This window comes from Hippocampus zosterae, chromosome 20 (genome assembly GCF_025434085.1).
Source record: "Hippocampus zosterae strain Florida chromosome 20, ASM2543408v3, whole genome shotgun sequence".
Classification (NCBI taxonomy): Eukaryota; Metazoa; Chordata; class Actinopteri; order Syngnathiformes; family Syngnathidae; genus Hippocampus; species Hippocampus zosterae.
This window is the reverse complement of record NC_067470.1, coordinates 998,399-1,024,605: the sequence shown is the minus strand read 5'-3', so window position 1 is coordinate 1,024,605 and position 26,207 is coordinate 998,399. Positions and strand designations below refer to the sequence as shown.

At 45.3% G+C, this 26,207-nt stretch overlaps 2 protein-coding genes across 16 annotated transcripts; one reads left to right on the top strand and one right to left on the bottom strand.

Moving 5' to 3' along the window:
• Positions 1-405: 405 nt before the first annotated feature.
• LOC127593470 (armadillo repeat-containing protein 3-like) lies at positions 406-7,509 on the bottom strand. Of its 11 annotated transcripts, none has more exons than XM_052054946.1 (17): positions 7,394-7,509; positions 6,589-6,647; positions 6,393-6,510; positions 6,187-6,312; positions 5,122-5,190; positions 4,802-4,974; positions 4,486-4,680; positions 3,929-4,148; positions 3,395-3,547; positions 3,216-3,324; positions 2,824-3,073; positions 2,316-2,452; positions 1,873-2,041; positions 1,689-1,780; positions 1,414-1,578; positions 1,118-1,280; positions 408-1,036 (listed from the first exon to the last, which is right to left on the bottom strand). In XM_052054946.1, the coding sequence occupies exons 2-17, from the start codon at positions 6,637-6,639 to the stop codon at positions 830-832; spliced, it is 2,397 nt and encodes a 798-aa protein (XP_051910906.1). In that variant the 5' UTR covers positions 6,640-6,647; positions 7,394-7,509; the 3' UTR covers positions 408-829. The 11 variants fall into 11 exon arrangements, with proteins under 11 accessions (XP_051910909.1, XP_051910903.1, XP_051910906.1 ...); XM_052054945.1 differs by having other exon boundaries at positions 7,331-7,456; XM_052054943.1 differs by having other exon boundaries at positions 407-1,036; positions 6,393-6,647; positions 7,331-7,456.
• Positions 7,510-7,595: 86 nt separating this feature from the next.
• On the top strand, positions 7,596-22,322 carry pip4k2aa (phosphatidylinositol-5-phosphate 4-kinase, type II, alpha a). 5 transcript variants are annotated; one of them, XM_052054958.1, is made up of 11 exons: positions 7,596-8,612; positions 11,341-11,438; positions 11,550-11,646; positions 12,746-12,898; positions 13,186-13,332; positions 13,413-13,451; positions 17,058-17,162; positions 19,526-19,639; positions 19,718-19,961; positions 20,046-20,149; positions 20,293-22,322. In XM_052054958.1, exons 1-11 carry the CDS (start codon positions 8,472-8,474, stop codon positions 20,371-20,373), a joined length of 1,323 nt encoding a protein of 440 aa, XP_051910918.1. In that variant the 5' UTR covers positions 7,596-8,471; the 3' UTR covers positions 20,374-22,322. The 5 variants fall into 5 exon arrangements, with proteins under 5 accessions (XP_051910918.1, XP_051910916.1, XP_051910917.1 ...); XM_052054956.1 differs by having other exon boundaries at positions 17,058-17,171; XM_052054957.1 differs by having other exon boundaries at positions 17,055-17,162.
• Positions 22,323-26,207: the final 3,885 nt, after the last annotated feature.

Below are 26,207 nucleotides of genomic sequence, written 5' to 3'. Positions count from 1 at the left end.
CGTCAACAAAGTAAAGGACCGAAAAGTATCATTATTCATTATATATATATATATATATATTATATATATATATGTGTGTGTGTGTGTGTGTGTGTATATGTATATATATGTGTGTATATGTGCATGGCCCCAACTCTGCTGTGACTATAAATGGTGTGTTTTGTCTATAAAATTCTTTCGATCCATTTTCTGTTCCGCTTTATCCTCACAAAGGTCGCGGGGGTGCTATAGCCTGTTCCAGCTGTCTTCGGGCATTAATCGGGGTACACCCTGAACAGGGTGCCAGCCAATCGCCGAACCCTGCACCTCTGCATTGTGAGGCCGACGTGCTAACCAGCCGACGCCCCCCCCCCCCCCCGCGCCACCTTAACATTGTATCATAAAAAACAAAACCACTGCAGATCAACTTCCAACAACTTTATTCACTCTTTTTTCATCTGCCTTTGTTTTTCATCCATGGTAAATGATTCTGTGGTGTCTCTTCAGGGTTTATTCACTGCACTTGACGTCTCCCTACTCTATAGTGTTGTGTGCATGCTCAGTGCAAAAGAACACCTGCAGTTTGGAGCTAATACCCCCCGTGCACTCTTACTGCCACCTACTGTAGTGGATGTGCATTTGCATTTCATTCTAGTACGGGGAAAAAATATTCTCCACGGTCACACATAGCCATTTAACCCACCTCACCCCCATGAAAAAAATGTGGGAGTCAGCCCCGCTATTTGAGAAGGACTTTTTTAGCCAGATGGCTGGCTGTCACCATACGACCATTTCACTCTACTGTCCAAATATTGAATAAACTAGTTCCAGTTCCAACTCTCGGCAGCTCTTATAAGCTTTCATACTGACTAGCAGCAATGCTGTCAACTTCCAGGAAGGTTCCAGGCTCATGCATCAGGTCCACAATGTAGCAACACGGCTGTGAGAAGTTTTCATTGCTACAGGAATCTCCCTTGTAGAGCAGTACTTCGTTCCAAGCTCGGTTGTAGTCACCTCGAACCAGAGTACACCTCAGGCCAACGGCATCAGCTAAGTACTGCGTGGAAAAGGACAATGCATGAATAGTTACAAAGATGCCTTTGGATCAGTGTTGTGACGCTGTCGTCAGCGGAAGCACCTTGAAAAGAAGTGCCCTGTGGCAATAAAATCCTTTTGTGATCATGCCAATGGGGATGACGTTGCACTGCAGCTTACACCTGAGTTCATCCAGGTGCTGCAACCACGGAAATGCGTCCAGGTCTTCCTTTTCAATGGCTCCACCCATGATTTCGCTGACAAACCTGACAACCCCGAGAGAGAACCACAAGTTGCCTGAACGCTTACAAAACACGAGTTTTCTTCACCCTTTATGCAATTTCTGCACAGGTGAGCACACAGTGGTGGAAATGTCTCTTTGTTGTTGGAAATAGTCACCTGGCCAACGCGACATATTGCTCCTGTTCTTCATTCAAAGGCTCAATGGACTCTTTCACCTCTTTAACGAGAAGCGGTAATGCGATGTCATCCATCACTTTACGATTTCTCTCTTGACTAGACTCTGACTGGGCCTCGTCTTTCTGTTGCACCTCATCACTCATCCTGAGTCACAAAAATGTAAATCATTCAACAGTTTTCATGCATGGATTAATGCCTGAGCCAAACTGGCCTGAACTGCATCATGTCTTTGATTTGCGATTTGGGACTCCTACTCGATTGCGTTGACAAGAATGACAGGCCGTAGTTGGTTTACTGGTTCCATGCAGAGTTCCTCCAAGGTCAAAACTTTCTGACAAAAGCTAACCTGATGGAGACATTCATGTGTTTGATATCATCAGCAAGCTCCCAAAAATGAAAACACCTTTTTTTTGTTTTTTTTTTTCGTAAAGCACACACCTTCCCAGCATCATAGAAGCCAAATGTGATGACATCAGTCGCGGCCAAATAGCCGAGCAGACCATATTTAACAGACACGTTGTATTTCAGCAGACTGATCAAGGCAAACTCGGTGAATTTGCTCCTACGAGTTATTGACTGGGTGATTTCTTGAAGGATTTCCAAGGCTCTGAAACATACAAACATGACAAGTTCTTCCACTTGGAAAAGACCAAATCAGTGATAACACAAGACTGTGTGCTACACTGCCCTCTACTGTCGGTTCTAAATTTTGAGGATATTTTTCAAAATATCACCAAATACTGTACTGTATGTTTTTAAGTAATCCATGAAAGGATTCCATATCGTATTGTTTGATAGTGAATATTTTATGAATATTGAATATTCTATGAAAAACACACCACAGTAATGCGTATCATGTCACTGCTAGCTCAGCATCTCACCCAAGTTTACACATCTCCACAGCAGTGGGCTCATCCTTTGTACAAACACTGATTGCCATACACGTGCAGCGCAACACCTCCATGTGACTGGAACGCAGCAAACCGACCAGCGGTCCAAGGCCTTCGGCCTCTCGCAGCTACGTTGAAAAAGATTTCAGCATTAAGGTCCTGATGTTATTGCAAGACTCGTTTGACGACCTCGCCTATCAAGCGTGATTCCTTTCGTTTTCTGAAAGAGACCCGCTTACGAGCATCATTACTTTGGTCGCTTTTGAGAATGAGCAGCGGGTCGCATGATGCATCCGAATGACCCGGGGTTTGGTACTGTTCACAGAAAAGGTAGACATTATACTACAACTTTATGAGCAACTCTATTTTGAACATTGTGCTACAATAAACATCTGTATCGAGCTCGATATTGAGCTTTTATGGTCCCGCATGTGCCTCGCGCATTTTCCCGGGTGTCGCGTAGAATTGATTTACTCGGATTGAGTCTCGCTAAACTAACTTGTGTTCTGGTGTCTTCCTCAAATGCCAGTTCGCAGGTGCAGAGCAAGGCACTGATCAGGACCTGCGTGTCTTCCGATTTCAAGGTTTCCACCAGTGCTGGCACGACTCCCTGTGAGATCACGTTACACCGGATGGCTTCATGTCCCGCCATCCTTCCGAGTAATGTTAGAGAATTGGCCACCACTTTCGGACACGTGTCTTGTAGCCTCTGCACAAGCACCTCGGGTCCTCCTGCATAAAATACCTCCCTGGTGGTGTCATAACAATACAAAGAAAACTCCGATTAATGCCCGTACAGCTGTACAATATTCATGCCTAAGCATGTGTTTTGTGTGACTGCCTAAAATGGAAGACTTTGGAGGAAACTTGGTCATCTTTTCTTGCTCTTACATAGTATTGTGCTGATCTCCAGATGTGATATTGGTCAGGCCCTGGATAGCATGCTCGAGGATCTCTGGACATTTACTCTTCAGTAACCGAACCACAACCGGTATGGCACCTGAATGGAAGACAACAATCAAATGTGCACCCGAGGATTGTCAGTGGTCAATTTGAGGCGAGTACAGTACCTAAATCCCTGAAGAGGTCTTTGCTTGGCGGGAAGGAGGTCAACAAGGCAAAGGCTTGGCAAGCATACATTTTCACGCCGTCGCTGCCGCTAGTCAAAAAATCCACCAGAACCTTCTCAATCCTCTGCTCGTTCAGAAATGGTTGAAGGCCAGCTGTACACATCGTGAGAAATAACAACCAAGATAGACGGCACGCCCACACAAGGTGTATACACAAGTAGGGAAGAGCGGCCACAGTTGTAACACTCGCAAGTGTCTTTTATTTCATGTGTAACGGGAGTGATATATGGCGTTTGTTAAATTATGACGCAACAGCGCACAGTATGGCACCAGCTTCCCGCCGTAGTTCAGGCTGTGCTACCAGGAAGTCACGTTTCCATGTGATTTATTAGTTGACCCTTGAAGCTACTTTGCAGTTTTGAACTTCCTAGGTCAAAGGAGCTCAGAGACGGATATGTCAAAAAGGTTACAACTGTGCCCCCTCTCTCCTACAGGTCATCTTTTCAATGTTGCACTGTATTTTTCTGTTCTTACGGTTCTGAGCGGCACCCGCGATGCACTTAACAGCAATGGCCTGGATTTCTGGACTGCCGTTTTTAGGCAAAACGGCCGGGCTTTCAGGCAATTTGGGGTTAATAAGCAGCTCCATCAGCAAAGACAGGCCTCCTCCCTTTTGTATCACCCGGAAACTCTCGAAGTCACTCATGCAATTGGAAAGAACCAGCAAGCTCTCCCCATGTAGGTCAACCAAATCCTGCGAGATGTGGAAATACTCAGTTGTAACCATCCCAAAATGCCAAAATGAAGTGATTTAAGATGAAATGATATGCATAAAAGGATTGGGACACTTGGCCTACAAAACAGGAAGTTGTGGCAACAATAAATGAATGTTGTTTGTTTACTGCTCTTGCAGGTTGCACTCTTCTGGGCAGCTTTTCCACAAGATCTTCCAGAGTGTCTGTTAATTTCTCACCAAGGTCAGGAATGGAAATTCGTTTAGGTTGACGTAAGGCCAACAAGCTCTCGATTAAGTGACCAACAGTGTCTCAATGCTTCTTCCATACAATATATTTGACACACTGTACACTAACCTGATCATTGAGGATCTCAATGAGGTCATCGAATAGCCGTTCGTCCCTGAAGGCGCTTTGTGACTCTTCACAAGTAGAAATGACCTGCAATGTTTTTAAAGCCAGTTGCTGAAGGGCACTGAAGGTTGACTTGAGCAGTGCGAGTAGTTGACGAAGCCCTTGTAGTTCGATGACAGCCCGGCAAAGCTGTGTGTCCTTCATAGACATAAAATCATTACAACTTGGAAAGCGGATGTTGACTTTGTGCTTTTTCAGATACAATCCGTGACTCCATTTGTGATGTTTTGTTTTGTTTTTTCAATATGATTTAAATCACCTGAATCAAATTGTAGATGATGTCCAGAGAGTTCTTCTGGACATCTGGGTCAGCATTAGAGAGGAGGTTGACTAATAGTGGCAGACCCTTGTTCTCAATGATCTGGGCCTGGCAGCAGGAATCCGCGGACAGACAGGAGAGGCAAAGGGTCCCAAATTCTTGGACAGCAGCGTCTCATTGACAGGAAAAACATAACATGGTAAAGACAACATAGCATATTAAGCCTGTACCTCGCTGAGTGGCAAAGGCTTGTGTTTGCACATGCAGTTTTTAAAAAAAGTGACGGAATATTGATTCAGCATTGGAGCATGAAAGCTTACCATTGATTGATAGTTTGTCAATGATGGTTGGAATAATATCCATGTTTTGCAGGGCACTCCTGGCTGTACCTTCAAGTGATAACACAACTGAAATGAAAGGCCTTTTCACACTGCACTTAACTCTGCTAAGCGCGCCCTTTGAGCAACCCATTCATTGCGTACCCAGATTGCCATTTGCTGTCACTGCAGTTCAATTAGGGAGCAGCATTTCGAAAGTCGGCATGTTAAACAGGAGAGGTGGTTGAGCAATGTTTGAGTTGCAACAGCAAACGATTTGTGTGGAGTTGTTTTTGATAATAGCATGCGCATACCTGTCAACTTTTCGGAGCGCCACCCTGTATAACATACCAAAGCATTTTATATGTCAAAATAACGGAAGAAAAAAACCTTACGAAATTCTCAATGATATTTATTGTAGATCTCCATAATACAATGTCTGGTTAATGTACTGCAATGGAACCACGTGATTTAGTCAAGTCAAGTCAAGTCAACAGTATTTATAGAGCACTTTCAAACAGCCATCGCTGCATACAAAGTTTACTGGAAAGTTACCAGAAATTAAAGCATTCGAGTAGACTAGCACCATTCTGGGCAAATGCAAATGGAACTACCTGCTAGGGGGAAACAAAAAAAACTGAAATTTTCAGAATCCGTATGATTTGTGCGATACGGCCATATACGTAATATTCACCACAAAATCCGTATGAACTATGGCTAAACCGTATGAGTTGACAGGTATGGCATGGGGAAATAAGGAAAAAAAGAACTCGAACTCTGGCATGTGTATAGAATTAATCTTTCAAGATTCGATTAATGTAAATAAGATGTTGGCGGGGCATTATTTCATAAGACGGCGTCCGAGTGGAAACGACAGGGTTATGTTTCCCTCGGTGTGGGCGTGACCGCGGCCCCCGTTACTGAGCGTCCAGCCCCAAATATGGGCAAGCTTGCACCGGTTGCCTCCCTCTTGTTGGTTTGCCGCGAGAGGCAAGCGCAGTGCGTCGTCCTAAGCGCTTTGACTCGCTCATTTGCATTGGACACCGAATATGTGTGCCGTTGACCTACTGTTAGTAGCCATGACGCCCAGTCCAATGATGGCATTGCGTCTGATCTTGCAGTTGTTGTGAGTAATGAGCTGACTGAGAGGTTCCAGTGCCCCATGCTCCGTTAGATAAACCTTGTTCATATCTCCTAATAGCGGGGTGGGGGGCAGAACACAAACTGGATTAGACGGGCGGACGGATGGGCAGTCGAGACAGGGGTCCCTTCACCTTCCTCCGCAAATTCGTAGATTGCTTCGCAAGCTTTTATTAAAATGTCCTCTTCGGGAGATTTTAGTAGAAGAACGGCAGTCGCTGGTGTTTTGAACGCGACGCATCGTGCTTCAATCTGTGAGATGACGGTAAAGTGGGACTGTATCTTGAGCACAGCTCCGATGTAGCACAAGTAGACGAAGACGTAACTTACCGTGTTCAAAGACTCGCTACTTGTCTCGCTTTTCTGATCTCTCCTCCCCATTCCGTCACCTGCCAGAACACACAAGTTTGATTCGTTTCCTACTTTTCGAAACGTTCGTGTTTATTTTACACGTTTTATCGAGTGAATTCAAATTAATTTGCTGTCCCCCTGCTTGAAGTGTCCACGTCGAGGACGTAGTCCAAAGACCATAATGACAACAAAGTTAGCGTGACGTAGTAACCGAGGCAACGTTCCCCCAAGTCCGTCGTGTAAGTCATCTTGTGTATTAATACTAATACAAATTGTGTCCTTATTAAGTGCATGATTGCTTCATGGTAGAATGGTTAAAAACCTGATCTGTTTTAGACAGACTCGAGGGTCTTTCAACTGGTGTGGTAATTTCTCCGGTTTCTTTTTCTAAACTAAAATATATTTATGTCTATTAAACAATTGGCTCACTGAATATAACCTTAAAATGACAATGACTTTTTTAAATTAAAAAAACTATTTTACACACGTTATATAGTCTCATCTAGTTTGCCCAACCCAGGTTAGACGCAGTCACTCAATTGGGCCATTATGTTCGCTACAATATAACACTGGGTTTGTTGTAAACAATGTAGTAAGCGTTGAAAATAAAAATGTGCCTGAGACCCAAGAGACATAAATGCCCTGTGTGTGTCTTAAGGTATTGTCGCTTTTGGACAAAAGATTCAGCAGAGCTTTACAAATCACATCGTAGGCAACGCACATTGAGTGCAGTGGTAGGCCGATAATGGCAACGACAGAAGAGGATTTGATGTCCACATTTTACCTGCAGGCACCCAAAATATCCATGCACCGCATAAATGCTGTTTGGTCTGCGAATTACAAACGATGTAAATGTAGTGGGAAGGGAATACACAGAGAAGCGTCGTGCTTCTGGCGGCCGTGGGGAGGGGGTAGTGGGGAGGGGCTGCAGCGAATCAGGACGCAGCCCCTGCAAAGCCCAGGCTGCCCGAGTGTCGACTCCCATCTGTCGAGCTGTCACTTGACAGCAGCAGCACACATGAACCAGAGGGTCCCGCGCACGGATTTCGATCGCCCGTCGACTTTACTATAAAGGCGTCGCCTTCGTTGCGTTTTCAACGGGGCAGCGACATTAAAGGACAACAGCTTTGGCATCTCCACGGGCGGAGCACGAAAGCGTAGGACGAAGGTTTTCGCCGCCGCTCGCTACTCGGGCTGCTAATGCTAAGGCTAGCCAGCTAGCTAGCTTGCGGACCGGATAGCAGGTGTTCGGCAGCCCGTTGGTGTATTTAGCTGGCGAGCTAAGGTCGGATGAGCGAACGATAGTTGCCGGTCAACGGTACCTCGCGGCTGCTCTGGCATAATAAATGTGTCAATGTAGCGCTTTTTCCAATACAACGCCAACTACTTCCCGTGTCAATGCATGCACCGTTGTGAAGTGTTTCTCCGCCTCTCGCCTTGATGAATCTCACCCGTATATGACTAGCATGCTACGGCTCTGCTAATGCCAGCTCAGTGAGGCTTCACGTCGTCGCAGGGCTGCGTAGTTCCACGGGCGAGCCGAAAGGGGAAAGAGACCTGCTCGATAATGCATACTGGGGGACGCGGTGGACTGTCAGGCGAAGGAGACCGATATTAGCGTCAACGTTGCGCCCTGCCCACCCCCGTGAATCCTTGTTGAGTTTGGGCCATATGGTTTTAGCCAGGCTGCGGTGGATATTTGATGAAGAAAGGGATTAGGCTCATTTTGACCAGACAGCTGACTAGATGAATAGCCCTGTTATCCACTGAATCGCGAGGTGGTGGCCGCCGTGCCAGAAAAGGGAATACATTCTGAAGATCAACCCCACGGATTGCAATACGCACAACGAGCTTGCAAAACGATGGCTTCGGCGGGCAGTATTGCTGCAGCCATTGCTAGCAAAACCAAGACGAAAAAAAAGCACTTCGTTGCCCAGAAAGTGAAGCTCTTCCGTGCCAGCGATCCTCAACTCAGCGTGGTTATGTGGGGAGTCAACCATTCGGTAAGTTGGACCGTATTTTAGAGCTAATTATACATATATATATTATGTGTATGCGCCCCCCCCCATTACATGACATCCCAATGTATACTGTAAATGGCGGCAGGTTTTCAACATGTTGAAAATGGCACAATTTTATTGCATGTATCGGATGATGTGTGTTTTGGGCTGTTGGTACTCGTGGTTTCCTGTTATGCACATGTAGGGTAAGCGGCAGGACTTGATGTCATGGGTGAGTGCATCTTCCAATGTGAGGGAGCTTCTCTGCTTTTCCTTTTTTTTTTGCATTGGGTCAATGCCCTTGGCTTGCTCCTAGTCCAAACATAACCAATGAAAGACAAACCTATGTAGAAACACATTTCTTTTTTAAAAGAAATCCATATTTCTTATGTCAAGAAACGTGATCGTCATTGGCATGATTAAAAAAAATGTGGCATTACTTTTACGATTCTTCTGTTGGATGTGAATATATGCTGGGAGTTGGATAACATTTTCAAATCTCCCCAAAGCATGTTGGGAAATTGTTTTTTGGCGTGATGAAATTATGATTGAACTCTTCTGCAGCAATCCCCTCATTTATGTTTGGTACAAAAACACCACTGAAGGGTGAACCAGAGTGACGGAGACGCCATTTCTGCACACCATTTTATGGTTTTATTTAACGAGGAAGTGGTTTGCTAACACTGAAAAAGAGGAGCTTCTTAGTAGAACACTTCCCAATTTACCGCCACATTTTATTTGTTTACAGATTATTTAAAAGAAAAAAAGAACAACAACAGTGATGACTACAAAACTGTTAGGGTGGTATCAGTGCCAATTCAAGAATGTTTTTCTTAAATTTTCATGATAATTTGGCGTTGACAGAGGTAGTTCTAGAATTGAATAATGTGTTCCTTAGAAAAAGTGAAAAGGCCAATTATAACATCATAACCATGACATTAAACACTGGCTCAGTTCACATTTTTCTCTTGGCCACACTCGTCATATTAGGAGTTAATTTGGCAGCACATTGGCATTACATTTCGAGTTTTGCTCATCTGATGCAGGAGCCACAGCTGGTTTGATGTCATTTAAACCGGTGCGACCAGAATTTGCTGTAATGTGTTCTGCCAAATTTTGACTAGATAGGAAGCATCACTCCACATAGTTGAATAATTTCTGTTCATATGTTAATTTTCTTATTGACAAAGTGCCTGTAAATGAACAAAAGGAGCCATTATGTCTGCATGAATATTTATTTTAGGGTGTCAGGACATTTTTTTTTTCTCGTAGCAGTAGGCCAGTCACTATTATTACAATATTGCCATATTTCTCGATGAAGTAAGATGGACATTTTTTTTTCATGTGTGTGTTTACATCCATCAGCACTCGTTGGTGCTGATTCGTTCACTTTCGTGTCAGATACCATGCTCGAAATCTGCTCCATGCATAAGTCATTTTATGGTCCATCTTTCACCTACGTTCACTTCAGCTTCTCCATGGAATAGTCTCTTTGCTGCTTTTCGATTCAGGTGGTGCAAACTACCTTGAGTTGTACCGGTGTATTTGCTACCACTCTATTTTTATCTGCGTCCTCATTACGTCTGAACCCTGTGCTTGTGAACAGAAGGATGCAGAACTCCCCACTGGCACAACAGTGCTCGCTACAGGTTGAAAATGGCTGCAATATGACAAGCTAGTCGCCAAATTCAGTCTCATTGAAATGTGATTTGTCTGAGCGCTTTTGCTTGTTACATAATACAGTTGTGGAGAGCCAGATTGAAAGTGAGGGACGAGTATTAAAAGGGAAAAAAAGTGAAGTGATGGAATTTACCCTAAACAAGTCTCATTAGAAAATACATAATTTATAAAATGTAAAAAATAATATTGTGCACATGGAATGGTCCACACGGCCACATTCTTTTTGTCTTATTGCCACCAGTGATGAATGGGTTTGGAGTCATAACCATCTCCGTAATGACGCCATGGCCGCACAATTGGTCAGCGTAAGGTTAAGTCCACGCTCCGACCATCAAATGTCATTGCTCTGTGACCTTATGATGCAGGCAAGGGGTTGAAGGTCAAATCTCCATTCACTCACGTCTCCATTGTGTGTTGTGAATGTCTGCTGTTGGACCAATATCATACGAACACATTTTTCAGTCTGTATCTTAATCAGAGCTTAAAATACATATTTTTTTTCTGTTGGCTAACCGTTTTGCTCATAAACCAGGAGTTCACAAGCTTAAAATTCTTTTTTTCTCCCCACCAATTTGTAGCTGTTAGACTCTCTATTTCAAATGTCTGCTTTCGGTCAACACTCCTTGTCATCGGCTAAGAGCAAGTCATCGCTTTGACAAAGTTCAGAGATAACAATACCGTGTCATGCTGCTGACGGAGCACTCTGCCGCACTGGCTTCCTGTCCAAATGAAGCAATAGCACATACTTGCTTCACTCTGGGCCGGAAAACTTTTGCATCGCTATGGAGACAAACAGGACGTGGTGGTTTGCAATGACTCTGCAAGTGCGATAGTTGTATGGCAATGAACTATGCTGGATGCGAGGTTAGGCCGGCTAATGAACGCAAACGTTGCGACGCCAGCACAATGCCGTTTAAATGGGTTGTAAAAGGGTGACATCAGATGTTTTCCGCAGCGAAATTCAGTATCGTGTATGCAATAATTGCAGCGCTGAAGTTTCTTACCTTATCACTGCCCCCCCCCACCCCTTTTCCCCCCATGTTTCCTGTAGATAAACGAGTTGAGCCATGTTCAGATTCCCATTATGCTCATGCCAGATGATTTCAAGGCCTACTCGAAGATTAAAGTGGACAACCATCTATTCAATAAGTAAGATCTTGAATGTGTTTATGAATATTGAGCTGCCGTCCGCATTGTCAAATTTAGTTTTGGACCCAAAAGTTCATTTCCTAACTGTGGTTTCTTGTTTTCCTTGTGCAGAGAAAACATGCCCAGCCATTTCAAGTTCAAGGAGTATTGCCCCCTGGTGTTTCGAAACCTCAGGGAGAGGTTTGGCATCGATGATCAAGATTTCTTGGTATGAAAATGTACCTTCATCTTTGTTAAATGTCCAACATGTTCACTTAAGTTGAGGCCATGCGCAGCAGACTCCTTGCTACGTTGGCCAACTGCGACGCTGTTTGTCATTTGTCTTTAAAATGGGGAATTGTGCAACCGCTGTGCGAAACCATCCTCTGCAAGGGCCATACTGACTACTGAACTTCACACGGAACTAGAAAAACACCAGAAGTAGCATTTTTGTTCAGCCCACTTGCGAGACCTCTCTTTGGCATCTCTGTCTGTCCGTCCGAGGCAACCCCCCACCACTCATGCAGTGAGTTAGCAGGGCTTGGAGGTCAACATGTCCTAGCTCGTTGCAGCTGTCCATTTTATGTTTGTATTAGCCTTTAACGTGCTCTATTGGAAGTGTTAAAGATCCTAGCAAGTGCAAAGCACTGTCATGGCATGGCTGGCAGAGAATTACTTCACCAGGTCAAGCGCTAACAAAACTGCCTGTTCAACTTTGTTTGTTTTTTGGATGACAATAGCCCTCGTTACAACCAATCCTCACAAAGATCTTGAATCGGTGGGAGTGAATTATGTGTCAGCCTTTTAATACATTTCACAAAGCAATCCATTTTAGGTCATACTGTGAAGCACATGTTGGTGCATGTGCCTCAAAGGCTATTCCTCCATAGTAAAAGATGCAAAGATTTGGAAGGGGGTAGAGGTAGTCACCGAGGGCAGAGGACATCTTGAATTCTTGAAGACTGAGGCACAGAGACAGGATTTTGGGGATCATGTTACTTGGAGATTTTTCCAAAGTCTGGACAACAGCTGCTTGTGTCTGTGTAAAGGTTTGGTCAGGCGCAGCGTGCGGGGTCGGAACACCGCATGGTTATCCGGACGGCTTGAAGAAGCAGCAAAAAAAAATTTGTTCAAACAATGGTGGTCATCCAGGTCAAATACAGTACTGAGCATTTTTGTCTTTATTCATCAGAGTTAAGCTTAGCAATGCCCCCCCCCCTTTTTTTCTTTTTTAGTATTGAAAATTTGATCATATTGTTTATCACATCACTATTTCCCATCAAAAAGATTAACTAACGTCTGGTGAATGGTCTTTCTTTTCCTCGCAGAACTCCCTGACTCGTAGCGCTCCCTTGAACAGTGAAGCCCAGGGACGAAGCGGGGCTCGTTTCCATACCTCATATGACAAGCGCTACGTCATCAAGACCATCAGCAGTGAAGACGTGGCGGAAATGCACAACATTTTAAAGAAGTACCATCAGGTGACATAAACGTAGTCATGACATTAAATTAGCAGAATCAGATTGATTGGCTAAGTATGTGGGGGGTGGAGGGGGGGGGGGGCGATTTGCTTTCCCAGTTCGGACCGTCCAGAGGAACGTAGACAAAACAATGACCAACAGGGGGAGACAGAATGTGAAGAATGGCGGTTCGCTGTTCAAGATATCTTAGTTGTGAAAAGAAAACAATGGGGCAGAGGCCTTGATTGCAGTAGACCCTGTGTTGCGTTCAATACCCACTTTTGCTGTGTATCCTTCTGATTTTGCAGTTTATTGTGGAGTGCCATGGCAACACGCTGCTGCCTCAGTTTTTGGGGATGTACAGGCTCACCGTTGACGGGGACGCAACGTACATGATTGTGACGCGCAACGTCTTCTCGCACCGCCTTTCCGTCTTCAAAAAATATGATCTCAAGGTATAAAAGGAGAGCGCAGAAAGAAAAACGAATCGCCGCAGTAATGCCAGTAACGTGATGGTATTTTTATTTGCTTCCAGGGTTCGACTGTGGCACGAGAGGCCAGTGACAAGGAGAAGGTACGGCGCTCTGGCTAAAACACACTCCTCCTTGAAACATGATGAAAGGCCATTTTACCCGTTACTTTATACAATTGCGAGCATTTGAACACACTTAGGAGTTATGCGAAAATCATTTTACACTCAAAAAATGGATACGGTTGCTGGCATGGAAATGTGTCTTCTTTTTTTTTGCAATCATTCCTACTCTGTCCAAGTCTGCTCCAAATTCATCAATCCACGATGACCCATGTACAATCCGGTGTGTTGAGGACCGGCAATGCCCCAGTCCGGTCTTCGAGTGTACCTATTCAAACTCTTTCCGATGTCTCCCTCCTCCAACACACCCGATTCGAGCAGCGAGCGCATCGGCCAGCTTTGCAGAACCCCGATAACGACCGTGATCATTTGAGTCGGGTGTGTTGAAGGGGACGCATCTAAAACATGCTGGATAGTGGTTCTCGAGGACCGGACTTGGGCACCGCTGCTGTGGACGGTGCAAAGCGCGGAAATGAACAGAATCGAATATCCGCAAAGACAGTCAGTTAGCTTGTGTATATCTTGCTTATGAAAACAGACATTGGGTCAATTGCAGAAAAAGCGATGCGCTGAAGAATCTGTCGTTGCGTCGATTTCAGTGGCCGACACGACTTTGAGCAGTTTCAATGCAACTGCCATCACCCAAACAGTTAAATGATCTCCAAATCGGGTGGCATCTGTTTCCTTTTGGTAATGCTGACGGTCATAAATGATCATTCCAACACTTAGGACCGATTATTCCATGACCCCATTCCCATCTGGTCCCCCTGCATGCTGTGTGTCTTTCTTAGTTGGCTTGAACCACTCTAACCTTGCTTCTGTTGCTCCATTTTTCCCCCTGCTTGCTCTCTGCGTGTGAAAGATGTGCGCGCATGAATGTTTGTGTGTGTGTGTGTGTGTGTGTGTCCCCTTTTGAGTGCTATTGTAAATAGCAATATCGATGTGTGTAAGGAGGTAGAGTGGTTGTCTCCCAACCCACAGGTTGGGGGTTTGATCCTCGGCCATTGCGACCTTGTGAAATTGTCCTTGAGCAATGTACCGACCCCCCCCCCCCCTGTTGCTCCTGATACTGCGTCATCAGTAGGTTAATGAGTAAATAGTGTCAAGCGCTTTAAGTGCCACACATAGAAAAGCGCTATGTTAGTGACAGCCCTATTTACCGATTAACAATGTGATGTGATAATGTTGCTTCGGGGGTGGGGGGGTAATCATTTTTGTGACAGACTTATATCACCTTGTTTTTGTTTTTTGTTTTTTTTTGGGGGGGGTAATCATTTTTGGGACAGACTTGCAGTATATCACCCTGTTTTGTTTTTTTTGTTTTTTTTTGGTGGGGGGGGCGTTAGTTGTTCATTTCAAATCTTCACTAACGAACACTACTTGTGACACAGCGTCTTTGACCTTGTGAAAGAAGGAGCCGGCATGCAGAATTCCAAACCCTCTACCTCTGGGCTGCTTTTTTTAAGGCCTCTCCACTCAGCAACACTGACAAGAAAATTGCTGACCAGATATCTGTGTAATCCCACTTACTGTGGAGATTTGTTGGAACAGGAAAATGGATGAACAGTTTTTAAAAAAATGGTCCCTGAACAGACATGCTCTCTGGGCAACTTGTTCACAATATGAAACCGGGAATTATCATCTTGTATTCTGCATGTGGGGAGGCTTTCTGAAAATAGTTCCGCTACATTCATTTTGGGGCACGCAACGTTGCCCGCCTCAATAATGAGAGTAGTCCCGCCAGTTTGTGTGGTGCACGGCAGCCATGCCGGCTGCATCACTTAATCCTCTGCCCTTCTCACCCCGATGCGTCCATCACTCTGGAACGCGGTAACTCGGAACTGTTCAGCCCGTGTGACCTTTTCCTTTGCTCCACAGTGCATTCTTTATGTTCCCCTGAAAAGCCAAAGTTTACTTGTATTTTTTTTTGTTATGAGAGGCTTTGTTTACACTGCAGCACATGATGCGCAATTCAGATTTTTTTTAAATGCCCTATTTTTTACAAACTTGTGCACATTGCAGAAAGAACTGTGACCGCTAATGTGAACCGAATGCATCTGTGACGTGACACACACTCACGGTGTTCATCATTGCCTGAGACGACCGGCTGACCGGTCACGCTGGTGACTCCACCCAGGGCGCTTGGTGACCAATTTTCATCCATCTTCCAAAAACATTGTTGATATCTTTCTACAGTTGGCGTGACCGGCAGTGTTTGCTCAGTTCAAATCCCAATAAGGACCGTTTGCTGTCGAAACCACCCTTTCTGACTCAAAGGTTTAGACTTTCCATTGGAGTTTCTGGTGGTTTAATTATCATGCGCCGTGGAAGGGGATGAGGGGGGGAGGGCTCGAGCTGTCGTGATTCCCTGAGCTAAATTTAGCCTCGTCAGTGTCAGACAAAATACAATTCGGGGGTTTAAGCTAATGAGTCAACTGCTTTGACTCACTAGCTTGGCTACAGTTTTATTTGGTCACCAGTTGTATGTTCATGAGATCTCAGCAGCGTCAAACGTGCACACTCTTCAGATTGTGGTTGGCTCTGACTTTTTTGGGCAAACAGTAAGCGCTTTTGACTACGAGTGCCGGCGTTCAGCTTCGGCGATTGTGTTTGCAACCTTTCAAGTGTGGACACTCGCACGCATTGCTATGGTGAGTGTGCAATAAGTGAAAGATGAACAGTTGTGTTTTAGAAGGTGCCGTGTGTGTTTTCAAATGCTCATACAAAAAGCATGGCGGGGTTGTTTTCTGACTGCATGACTGTCTGCCTTTCATGCATGCATCTGCATGGTCGAAGAAGTTCTTCTGCATCTTTTGATAGTTCCCTTCTAACGCATTCCAGTGTGAACACGAGCCCCATTCTGTTTCAACCTATGTGTCACATCTGCCTGGACTTTTGACTTAACCTATCCATCATTTAGGAAAGACGGGGGTAGGTAAATGCGTCATCTTAGCATTTTGTTAGTGTCATTAATAACGTTTTTAAAAAAAAGCATCCTCATAATATTATTTGGAAAAGCCCTTTCTGGGTGTCTTTCTGAATCGCACACAGATTCGATGTCCCGATACGAATGCCGAGTGGGCCGCCTTGATCCGAGTTTAGCGTCCGTGGGCTTAATTGCACCACCGCAAATGTAGAGTTGAGTTTCCGTACGTTTCCTTGCTCTATTTAGGTTCCATCCCAAGTCTCCTTCGAGGAGCCCTGCCGGCCTTTCTTATTCCTTGCCCACATGCCGAAAGGGACTTTCCCCCCCCCCCCCCCCCTTGTTTCAACAAAACTGCCACGCGTACAGGTAGAGCAGCGTAATGCCGACCTCCAGCGCATTCAGCGGAGAAACACGGACAAAGTCGAAGTTCTTCTCGCCACGTAGCGGATAAATAGCAGGAGAGCGCAACAGTTGGCCACAATAATTTTCCGCATCCTGCCCTCGCCACGCCTCTTCCATTTTTTTCAAGCAAATGTTCTTTTACATTTGAAATACTTTGCCTTTACTTCCAACTTCCTTCCTCCCTCCCTTCCTCTCTCCTTTTCTTCTCTCCTTTCCTCTGCCCCCGACCGCCCCTTCCTCGCTCCCCCTTTTTCTAGCAGCCGCCCCCACCAGAGGATGTGCCCCCGCGGCCCAAATCTGGTAACGTTCAGCAAAGGCTGCAAACACTGCGGATCGCGACGCGCTTTTACTGCGCCATGAAACACGTAAGAGATGTAAGACAACCAGGGCTCATATACCAGGCATGATCTATCTAACCAAGCTTCTTTTGGAGTTTCTTTTGTTCCCACCGGGATTCCTTTATTCCGCAGGAAGTCTTGTTTTGCTTCGAAGGTCATACGTTTTTTTTTTTTTTTTTTCAATTTCTCAGCAGGATCATTCAATCAATGGCACCAACTTGCAACAGACAAGAGCAGAAAGTTTGAGTGACCGCGTGAGTAGGAAGGAGATTGTGAATCAGATCTACGGAATACAGTTTAGACAACGTAACAAGAAAGTCGCCAGGGCGGGTCCTTTCTTTTCCTCACCAAAGCAGTCAAAAATGCATCAGTCGGAGACGACGCTAGGATGGAGAGAAACGTGCCTGAAAGAGCGCCGAGATGTGCTGACCCGCCGCCTCTCTGTCGGCAAACGGTTTTGTTATTATTGGCACTCGACCAGTACGTTGCTGCCTTGGGTACTGTCGTTAAAAAGGATATCCAAGAGATGACTCACGTTAGACAAGTTGGTTTCCTCCAAGTACGGCATGTGCTGTTCATCCAACCAAAATGTTGCAGTGCGACTCCCCGGTTGTATTCTGCGTGTCGTCTACCTCCTCAGAAATTGGAGCATTGTTTATCAGCACACAGTTTGAAGAGCGAACCATGCGACGGTTTTGGATGTGCCGCTAGTAAGCAAGCGGGTGATATTTTTGTCATGCTCCGTTTTATTACAATATCGTGGAATCTGTCAGGAGGTCCCAATCCTTTGCATACGGGAAAGGACCGGAATGGAGAATCCGCTTCAGGATCAAAACTGTCAAGCCCCAAAAATTGAATTTTGATTGAATTGCTTTGCCGGGTGACTTGTGTGAGTGCGTGTCGTGCAGGGATCTTGGTTTTCGACCACTAAACGATGCTTACAGGCGGTCTGGGCCTGCTCACAGGACTCGGATTGCGTTGCGAATTGCCCAGTGTTGAATGGCACTTGACGTTTCGTGGGTGTGATGACGTACAATTAGTAAGCCATTCCAGTTGATTTGGGACTCGTTGGTAATCATCGAGACGAAGAGCGAACACGGACGAGTCCGAGCTCTTATGTTGTTATTTTTTTTTCCCTTTATTTTTAAACTACCGGTATTTCTTCCTGCAACTCGTGTCTGTACTGCACACGGTATCAGCCCCAGCCCAAACTTCAGACTAAAATTATGCACATCGCGTACGGGCATAAAGTCGCCCAGAAGTTGCAGAGCTGACTACCCAGCCCTTTATTTTTATTTTTTTTAATATTGCTTATATGAGGTCCATGTCTGTATATGTGTTCAGTTGTCCTGTTTTTTTTTAGATGTTTTCTATGATGTTTTGTGTCATCTATAATTGTGTGTGTGTGTGTGTAACGTCTGAAGTGTCTCTACCGCAAGCAAGTCTGCTTCCAAGTGATGTGTTGCTGCTCTTCTTCTGCTGCCATAGAAACGCTGTAGTAGCCACACCGCTGCTGACCGTCACCCTCCCGTTACCTCATTTCCTGCTCTCTTGATCCCAAACGTTTTAGGCCCCATTCTCACAGAACACCTTTTCCGATCCAAATATTGATTGTTGGGGCAATCGTTCAGGGACTTAATTGTTGTGGTTATTTATCTGCGATGCAGACCTACGAATGATTGTTTTGCGCGCTGACTCCAGCCCACTGTCGGCAAAGGCGTTTCTTGGCTTTAAGTCGACTCTGCAAAACGGTGTACGGATCTACCGGATGCTTGGAAAAGCTGTTCAAACATCAGGCCCTTAGCAAAATCCGAGCACCTGTGAATAAATACCGCATCAGATGGGTCCGTCCATTCCGACGCGCATGCCGCATGCACCGCGTTGCCCGAGTGACTTGAAAAGAGGTTGGACCTCGGTTTGGACGGACCGCCCGTGCTTGTGACCTGGACGGGCGGCTCTTTCTGACAAACCGCCGGTTCCAAATCTCAATGATACTGCGCCCGGCCGGGTGTTTCAACATGCCGAAGATAAGATTTTGAATTCTGCCGTGACCGTTTTTCATGACCCAACGTACATTTTGAAATACCCGAGTAAAAGTTGTGAACCGCCATCTGCACCACTTCCATCGACTGCTTTTTTTTGTCATACCTTGCGGAAAACGGGACAGTAACACTCATGCTGGTGTTAAAGTGAATATACGTTTCCTTCGAAATGCAAGGTAAAAAGCCGCTGCTTTATATGGCAGCCTCTTGCGTGATTGGCTGACTTTATATCTTTACACAAAGAGGAGACTTTGCCCCAGCATAGTGGCATGTTGCCGCCCCGTTCTCCCCACTGGCTGATGACGATTGTTGTCAGCGGGACCGCTAATCTCCCTTGCCGATGGCTAGGCTAAGGAGCTGCCTACCTACAAGGACAACGACTTCATCAACGATGGCCAGAAGATCTGCGTCGACGACGAGAACAAGAAAATGTTCTTGGAGAAGCTCCGGAAAGATGTCGAGGTAGGTCTTCCGCGTCTACGCGGCGAACCGGGAGCTTGTTTGAATGCCTCATGCCTCCCCCGCCCCCCCCATCCTTAGTTCCTGGCCCAGTTGAAGCTCATGGACTACAGTCTGCTGGTGGGGATCCACGATGTCGAACGAGCAGAGCAGGAAGAGGTGGAAAGCGAGGACAACGAGGCCGAGGAGGAGGGTGGCGAGAGCGACGGAGGGGTCATCGGGACCCCTCCCGACAGTCCCAGCAACACCCTGGACAGCACCAAGCCCCTGTCCCCCGGAGAATTTGATCCCGCCATTGATGTCTATGCCATCAAAAGCAGTGAAAGTGAGAGAGGCCCGTCGTGCCCGCCCCACCTCGAGCTGCCCCCGGCGGACGCGCGCTCACCGTAACTTGGCTTTCGTCCGGCAGGTGCGCCCAGGAAAGAAGTCTACTTCATGGCCATCATTGACATCCTGCAACACTACGATGCCAAGAAGAAGGCCGCCCACGCCGCAAAGACGGTCAAACATGGCGTAAGAAGCTTCTTTTTGCCGTCCGACGTGTATCGGGACGGTCTGAACCGTCCTTGGGAGAGAAATGCAAAACAATAGTGACGGGCCCGGGTGCAAAGTGTCGCTCCCGAATGCAAAAACCACGCCTCATTTTCTCCCTGCAGGCTGGAGCCGAAATCTCAACCGTGAACCCCGAGCAGTACTCCAAGAGGTTTCATGATTTCATCACCACTATTCTGTCATAGCCCCCACGGGCACCAGGAGGTGCTCAAGCTCTAGGGCGGCGGCGGGGGGCCGTAGGATGTGGAGAGGGGGAAAAAGCAGAAGGCCATGGAAAGAATGAAGGTGCTGTGGTGTCTTTGTGTGGCTTCCCCGCTTCCTCCTTGCCGCAGCTAAAACGTGATTCGTTTACATTCAACTCCTCCTCGGCTTTTGCGGAGGTTCTTTGGATGAGGCAATTGTCAAAAGCAAAAGTTCTTTTCTCGTCGGCGTTGTTTTTCCACACAAACTTGAGTCCTTTGTCTTGTCATTTTGATGGAAAATGTGTTTTTTAAATTGCCCCCGCACCTCATTTGTGTGTTTTTGTCACACTCACCCTTTATGTCATGTTGTCGGGCGGGGCCGAGTTTCACTGAGGGGAGGAGGAGGCCACCCTCACGTCCCTGCAGATTGCCGCGTTCGTTGCGTTTAGTCACTGCACGTCGTCCTGTGCGCTCTTGCCATATGTCCATCCAGCGCTTCCCCTCATCCCGTGCGCTCACTTTTGTCGTTTGAGTTGTGATGCGGACTCTGGATAAGGGTGACTTGGCGACGGGAAACGATGCATCAATTAAATAACTTCTCGGGTGGCGGTCTTTTCGAGAATCGACATCGGCCATGAACGGGCTCTTGCCATCGGCACCTTATGTTGGAATTTAAAAAAATGTTTGCACTTTTTTTTGTTGTTACGGTCATGACAAAACATTTTGCGCTTTTGATGACATTTGTGGCAACTAAGAGGAATCCTGTGAATAATGTGTGCAAAAGCTTGCAGGGACTTGGTTCCGTTTGGAGAGAAACCAGAAAAGTATTCGATTGGGCCAGCAAAACAAAATTGAGGAACCACGTGGCTGCGTCGCACTCTGAGCAGCGGGAAAACAAGCTTCCTCTTCTTGCATCCATCATTTCAAAGTCAAGGTTTTCAAGGAGGCGACTGGTCATTGTCCAGCAACGCTTCCAGATGTTTTTTTGTTTTTTTTTGGTGGGGGGCGGCACTTAATCGTCTTTGAGATTGGCGCGGCACTTCTCCACCTCCCCGCACACATTTCCACGTTGCTTCACTCATTGTGGAGCATCAGTCACGTTTTTTTTATTTTTTAGTCACCACCTGCAGGTATTTCTCTTTTTACATTTATTGAGGATGACGATAGCATAGAATCTTGATCTCAAAATGGATTATCCCTCCCCCACTGCAGCTTTACTTGAGCCGCATCCAGAGGAAAAGGAAAAAAAGTTTGGTGCATTTTGTTGACAAAACATCTTCAAAAGGAGCCTTGCCAGTCAACCACTGACTTTTATTTTGGAAAATGCCGGATGACCACTCTTAGTGTTTTGTGTTTCAATCTGGTGAAGAGGGTTGCAGCCCCTCAACGTTTGCGGGAGTGACCGCATTTCTCTTTTGGCTTGATGACTTTCCCGGAGAGAGTTTTTGGGAGATGCTACAAGAAGCATGTTGTCAAGGCCGTTCCCGTTTGTGTTGGAGGGTTTTGGAATATTTTGCACACAAGGAAAGGAACCAAATGTTACAAACGACAACCCCCACTTATTTGATGCGGTCTTAAGAAGGGAAATGCAATATGTGTGTGTGTGTGTTTGTGTTCAAGTGAGAAATGTGCGTGTGACGTGCAGTACTTCTGTAAAACAAACTTCAAGCAAGTAACGTCATCCTCTTTGACCTATTTTAACCCGTGCAAAAGGTTTCCGTCACAATATGTTTGTGTAGATATCAGATTATATTCACATTTATATTTTTACATTGGATTTTAGTCGTGAATTGTTGTATTTGGGGGGGAGGGGGGGGCATAAAAAAAAGAGTCACCCATGAGGCTGAATGACGGATGGTGCTGTGGTAAATGAAGACTAACTATGCTTGAATCTCTCAAATGCTTACGCTGATGTGCTTTTAAAAAGTCATTAAAAATTGCATGTCACAGGACTAAGTTTCCTTTTCTCTCTAGTCAGTGTTGTTGACCGTTGAAGTTATTTTTGTGTCCCTCCACTTTGACGCTGTTGTGCATCACATCAAACCGCCCCCCCCCCCCCCCCCCCCCCCCCCGTGCCGCCGCGCTTGGACTCTTTTTCATTGTTACACTGTGCAAGATGTGTGCCTTTGTACTCCGGAAATTATTTAATTTTATACTTTGTATTTGTTTTATCTTTTTTGGAATAAATGTCAAATGTTATTTTGAGAATCTGGTTTTTAACTCTGCTATGTAACCCCCCAGCCCAGCCCAGCCCAGCCCAATTGCCCGTGTTGAGACTTTTTATGTTTGGAATTGTAAAACCATTTGAATGGTGGTGTCAAGCCAACTAAAAAACAAAGCTGTGTTCTCATTCGGGTCGGCGGTTGAGCGGTCTTGACCCTTTTCAATGCTTGCCCTGCCTGTGCGCATGCGCGCGGATGTGCTTCCACCTGGCCGCGTCGCCCTTCTCAGGAGGCCGCCGACCGTCATCACGTCGATCTTTGTTGTGTGTGTGTGTGTTGTGTTGCACTATGTGGAGACGTGTGTACAAATTTTATGTTTTAAAAACCCTCCCATCAGCTTGTTATCCATAGGAATGTTTTTAAATGGCGCAGAAAGGAGAAAGTTGTTGGGGTTTTTTTTGTGTACTTACCGTGATGAGAATGAGGGCGATGCTAGACTTTAGCAGAGTGCTGCTGCGTCTTGCAACGCAGTTTTTTTTTGTTTCTTTGCCTGTGAATTTGCCGTTGCTGACCCTGATAGCTTACCGCGCGCATTTTCCAACAAAACGAATGACATGCATGGTAAAGTGTCAGATACCTCTTCCGTTTGGCCCTTATAGAAGATGACCCTTCAAATTTTGGAGGACTGAAAACGCGGGTGCCCCAAAAAAATATTCAAGCAATTTCATGAACTAGAAAAGCAAGCCCAGGCAATACACTTGAAGTCGTGTGAGCATTGCGCGCCTATGTAATTGTATGTGTGTGTGATTGGTGCCGTCTATGGTTTGTCAAAGTTCAGTGGCGTCATGCCCTCTAAAAAGATGTTTCTTGTTCTTAACGTTTAATGATCCGCATTCATTGCAATCAATTAAAGCACTCGTTCTGCTTGACTAAAAAAAATGTGTAGATTCTTTTTTTCTGATTCATGATTATATTACACTTTGAACACGTGAGAATTTGAAACCACATCAATATTTGTGTGGTGCCTTCACTGACTCATTTTGGAGTTGTTTTTAAGATCGAATAATTTGTATTGAAATCTTGAAATGGCCTGGCTCCACCTTCCCTTTCCTCTCGGAGCTCCTTCGCCTCACACACCTGCCCGGCGCCTCGGGTCTGCGGACCAGACGTGATTCGAGGTACCGAGAACGAAGCGGAGGCTCCGAGGGAACGGAACCTTTCCCGTCGCCGCTCCGACTCTTTGGAATGACCTCCCGCTGAACATTCGGCAAGGCCCCTCGCTCTCTTGTATTTGGCTTTTGACTCAGACTTGATCTTTTTTTTTAAACAAGTTTTGTGCTGTCTACTGTCTTGATTATTCATTGATTGATTATTGCATATATTATATTTGCTCCACGTACAGCACTTTGTGTACCGCGTTGGTTGTTTTCAAGCGCTCTAGAAATACAGCCGGCTTGCGCCTTTATCATGCATCCGAATTTCATCCACAGGAGAACAAATCCGTTCGAAAATACAGTTTTGACTATTGATATATTTGTCCACGTTGAATTCGAGCTGAACATCCTTGAATAACATCTAGTAAATACTATAAAATGCTAAAAAAAAAAAATAGGACGAAAGTCTTTTGGCCCTTTAGATGTTTGTAATCGTTTCTGCCATTTAACTCATCTGTAAATGTTCGTTTACCAAATGGTCGTTAGCCAAAGCGAGTGTTGAGTAGGGCGTAATTCAACCCCGGCTGGGAATGTTGCCCGCATCCTCATCAGGTTATCATTTTTAGAAAAAGAAAATGTATCAACTCGATGAAATCAAGAGCGTTTTCGTTCTCTGGCGAAAGGCGGCCGTCGTCGGTGGAGGATTGGAGTCAACTTGCGGTGAGTAACTGCTGTTGACGACCCGCGCCCCTTTCTGTTGTTGTCGTTTAATCAACGCTGTTATGGATCTCGACGTAACTGATATTTGACATTTATGTTCGTACCTTTTCAGTGCCTGCACCCGATTTACGGCAGTCGTCTCCTTTGAAACGGCGACCCACCTTTTAACGGGTGAGTAAGCGTCAAACAAACTCAAAGTAGCCCAGTTAACAATTTTGCCTCGTGGCTATTGAGCTGATTGATTGCCGTTTAATTGTATTTTGCCAGATGAAAAGACGAATGGCGTCTTTTCGTGCCGTTGTCTCTTAAAACGTTTCTGCTTTGCATGCTTCGTTGAGTCAAATGCAGAAGTTACAAAATACATGCTTGCTTGGTCATGTGGATTTTTGGGGGGAGATGCAGTTGTGCAAAAAAAAAATACTCGTTAGACTTTGCTAGTACGATTTTACTCGTTTCAGACTCGTTTTAGATGTGATTGAGCGAAATCCTGGATACAATATAATACTTATTAATGTCGTTAGTATTTTATACCGTGGATAGATATTTTTTTTGTTTCTACACACCGCCACCCACCGATAAATATTAATATTATTATAAGAATAATAACAATTTTATTTTGAAATCGCTTTTCATCGTACTCAAACACTTTACAAGAGTTGAAAGCACGGGATAAAAATGCACACTTTAAAGCCAAGCATACAGGATTTAAAACAAACACATTTAGAAGATGAAAAACGAAGCAAAAACGGGTCAAAGGGATTAAAAGGTGTTTTAAAAGCATTGCGGGAGCGGTGAGTTTTAAGAAATTATTCGAAGGATGGGAGGTCAGTACAGTTGCGAATGTGTTGTGGTCCACAGCTCCGCAGGGTGGGGGCGGCGACGGAGAAGGCTGGGGCCCAAATGAGTCGCGCGGAACACCGGAATGCATTCTTTATTTGACGTAAAGCGGATCTGTAGGATGTTCGTGATCATTTAGAATGCACCGTCTTGACTTTTTTTTTTTAATATACATCTCGAAATCTGATTTGAGTGAAACGGCTTCAAATTTGGGGGTGAAAACGGTATTTATCCAAACATAATAAAAGTGGCAGTCTAGTGGTAAATGTAATTCTGAAAAATCCTCATACTAGAGTTTGCATTCTTTAAATGCTGTCTTGGCGTCCGGAGGAGTTTGTTTGACCCCACGTCTGGCTTACACTGCACGCGCAAATGTCACTTTACCACTATTGTGTATTTACTGTGTCGATCAACCAAATAAACAGACCTAACAAGTAAAATGCAGCAAACCCCCCCCCAAAAAAAAATCTGATCAGTGATTTAAAAAAAAATAAAACTGCGCAGGGAGCCACACTGTGACCATTTTGCTGTTTGGCTACGCGAGCGTTCGCATTTTTGTTGAACTTCACTAAATCCGTCTCGTACTGTATATCATTCGTCATATAACAACATTTATAGTCCCAAGTGTTATCCGGAGTCTGATTGTGTTTATTGTTGCGGTTTTAGTTATTATATGCATGACGTTTATTACTAATTCCATGTTTTATCCATCTTTTTATTTTATCATTGTCCCAAAATGACCATAGGATTGCTATTGGACATTCATTGCAAGCAACCGTGTTAGCGACACGCCAAAGGGAGCCAACCGGTGGTTGTCCGTCGCACCTTGAAAGAGAGAATTCTGAACGGATGATGCTTGAAACGCATTTTGTTTAAAGAGGAGGTGGAGGGAGATGCCAGCTGCTCGCCTCCGTCGGCCAAGGCGACAAAACTGTGAGAAGCGAGCGTCCATGTGGGCGCGAGA

Excerpts from the sequence above, each read along its gene's own strand:
- LOC127593470 (XM_052054943.1), bottom strand. The coding sequence starts at position 7,388 with ATGTGGACATCAAATCCTCTTCTGTCGTTGCCATTATCGGCCTACCAC. Across the intron at positions 3,325-3,394 it reads AGACCTCTTCAGGGATTTAG|GTGCCATACCGGTTGTGGTT; the intron begins GTACTGTACTCG and ends TCTTCCATTCAG. Across the intron at positions 1,781-1,872 it reads GCTTCTATGATGCTGGGAAG|GTTAGCTTTTGTCAGAAAGT; the intron begins GTGTGTGCTTTA and ends TGTCTCCATCAG.
- pip4k2aa (XM_052054955.1), top strand. The coding sequence starts at position 8,472 with ATGGCTTCGGCGGGCAGTATTGCTGCAGCCATTGCTAGCAAAACCAAG. Across the intron at positions 17,172-19,525 it reads CCATGAAACACGTAAGAGAT|GCTAAGGAGCTGCCTACCTA; the intron begins GTAAGACAACCA and ends GCCGATGGCTAG. Across the intron at positions 20,150-20,292 it reads CAAAGACGGTCAAACATGGC|GCTGGAGCCGAAATCTCAAC; the intron begins GTAAGAAGCTTC and ends TTCTCCCTGCAG.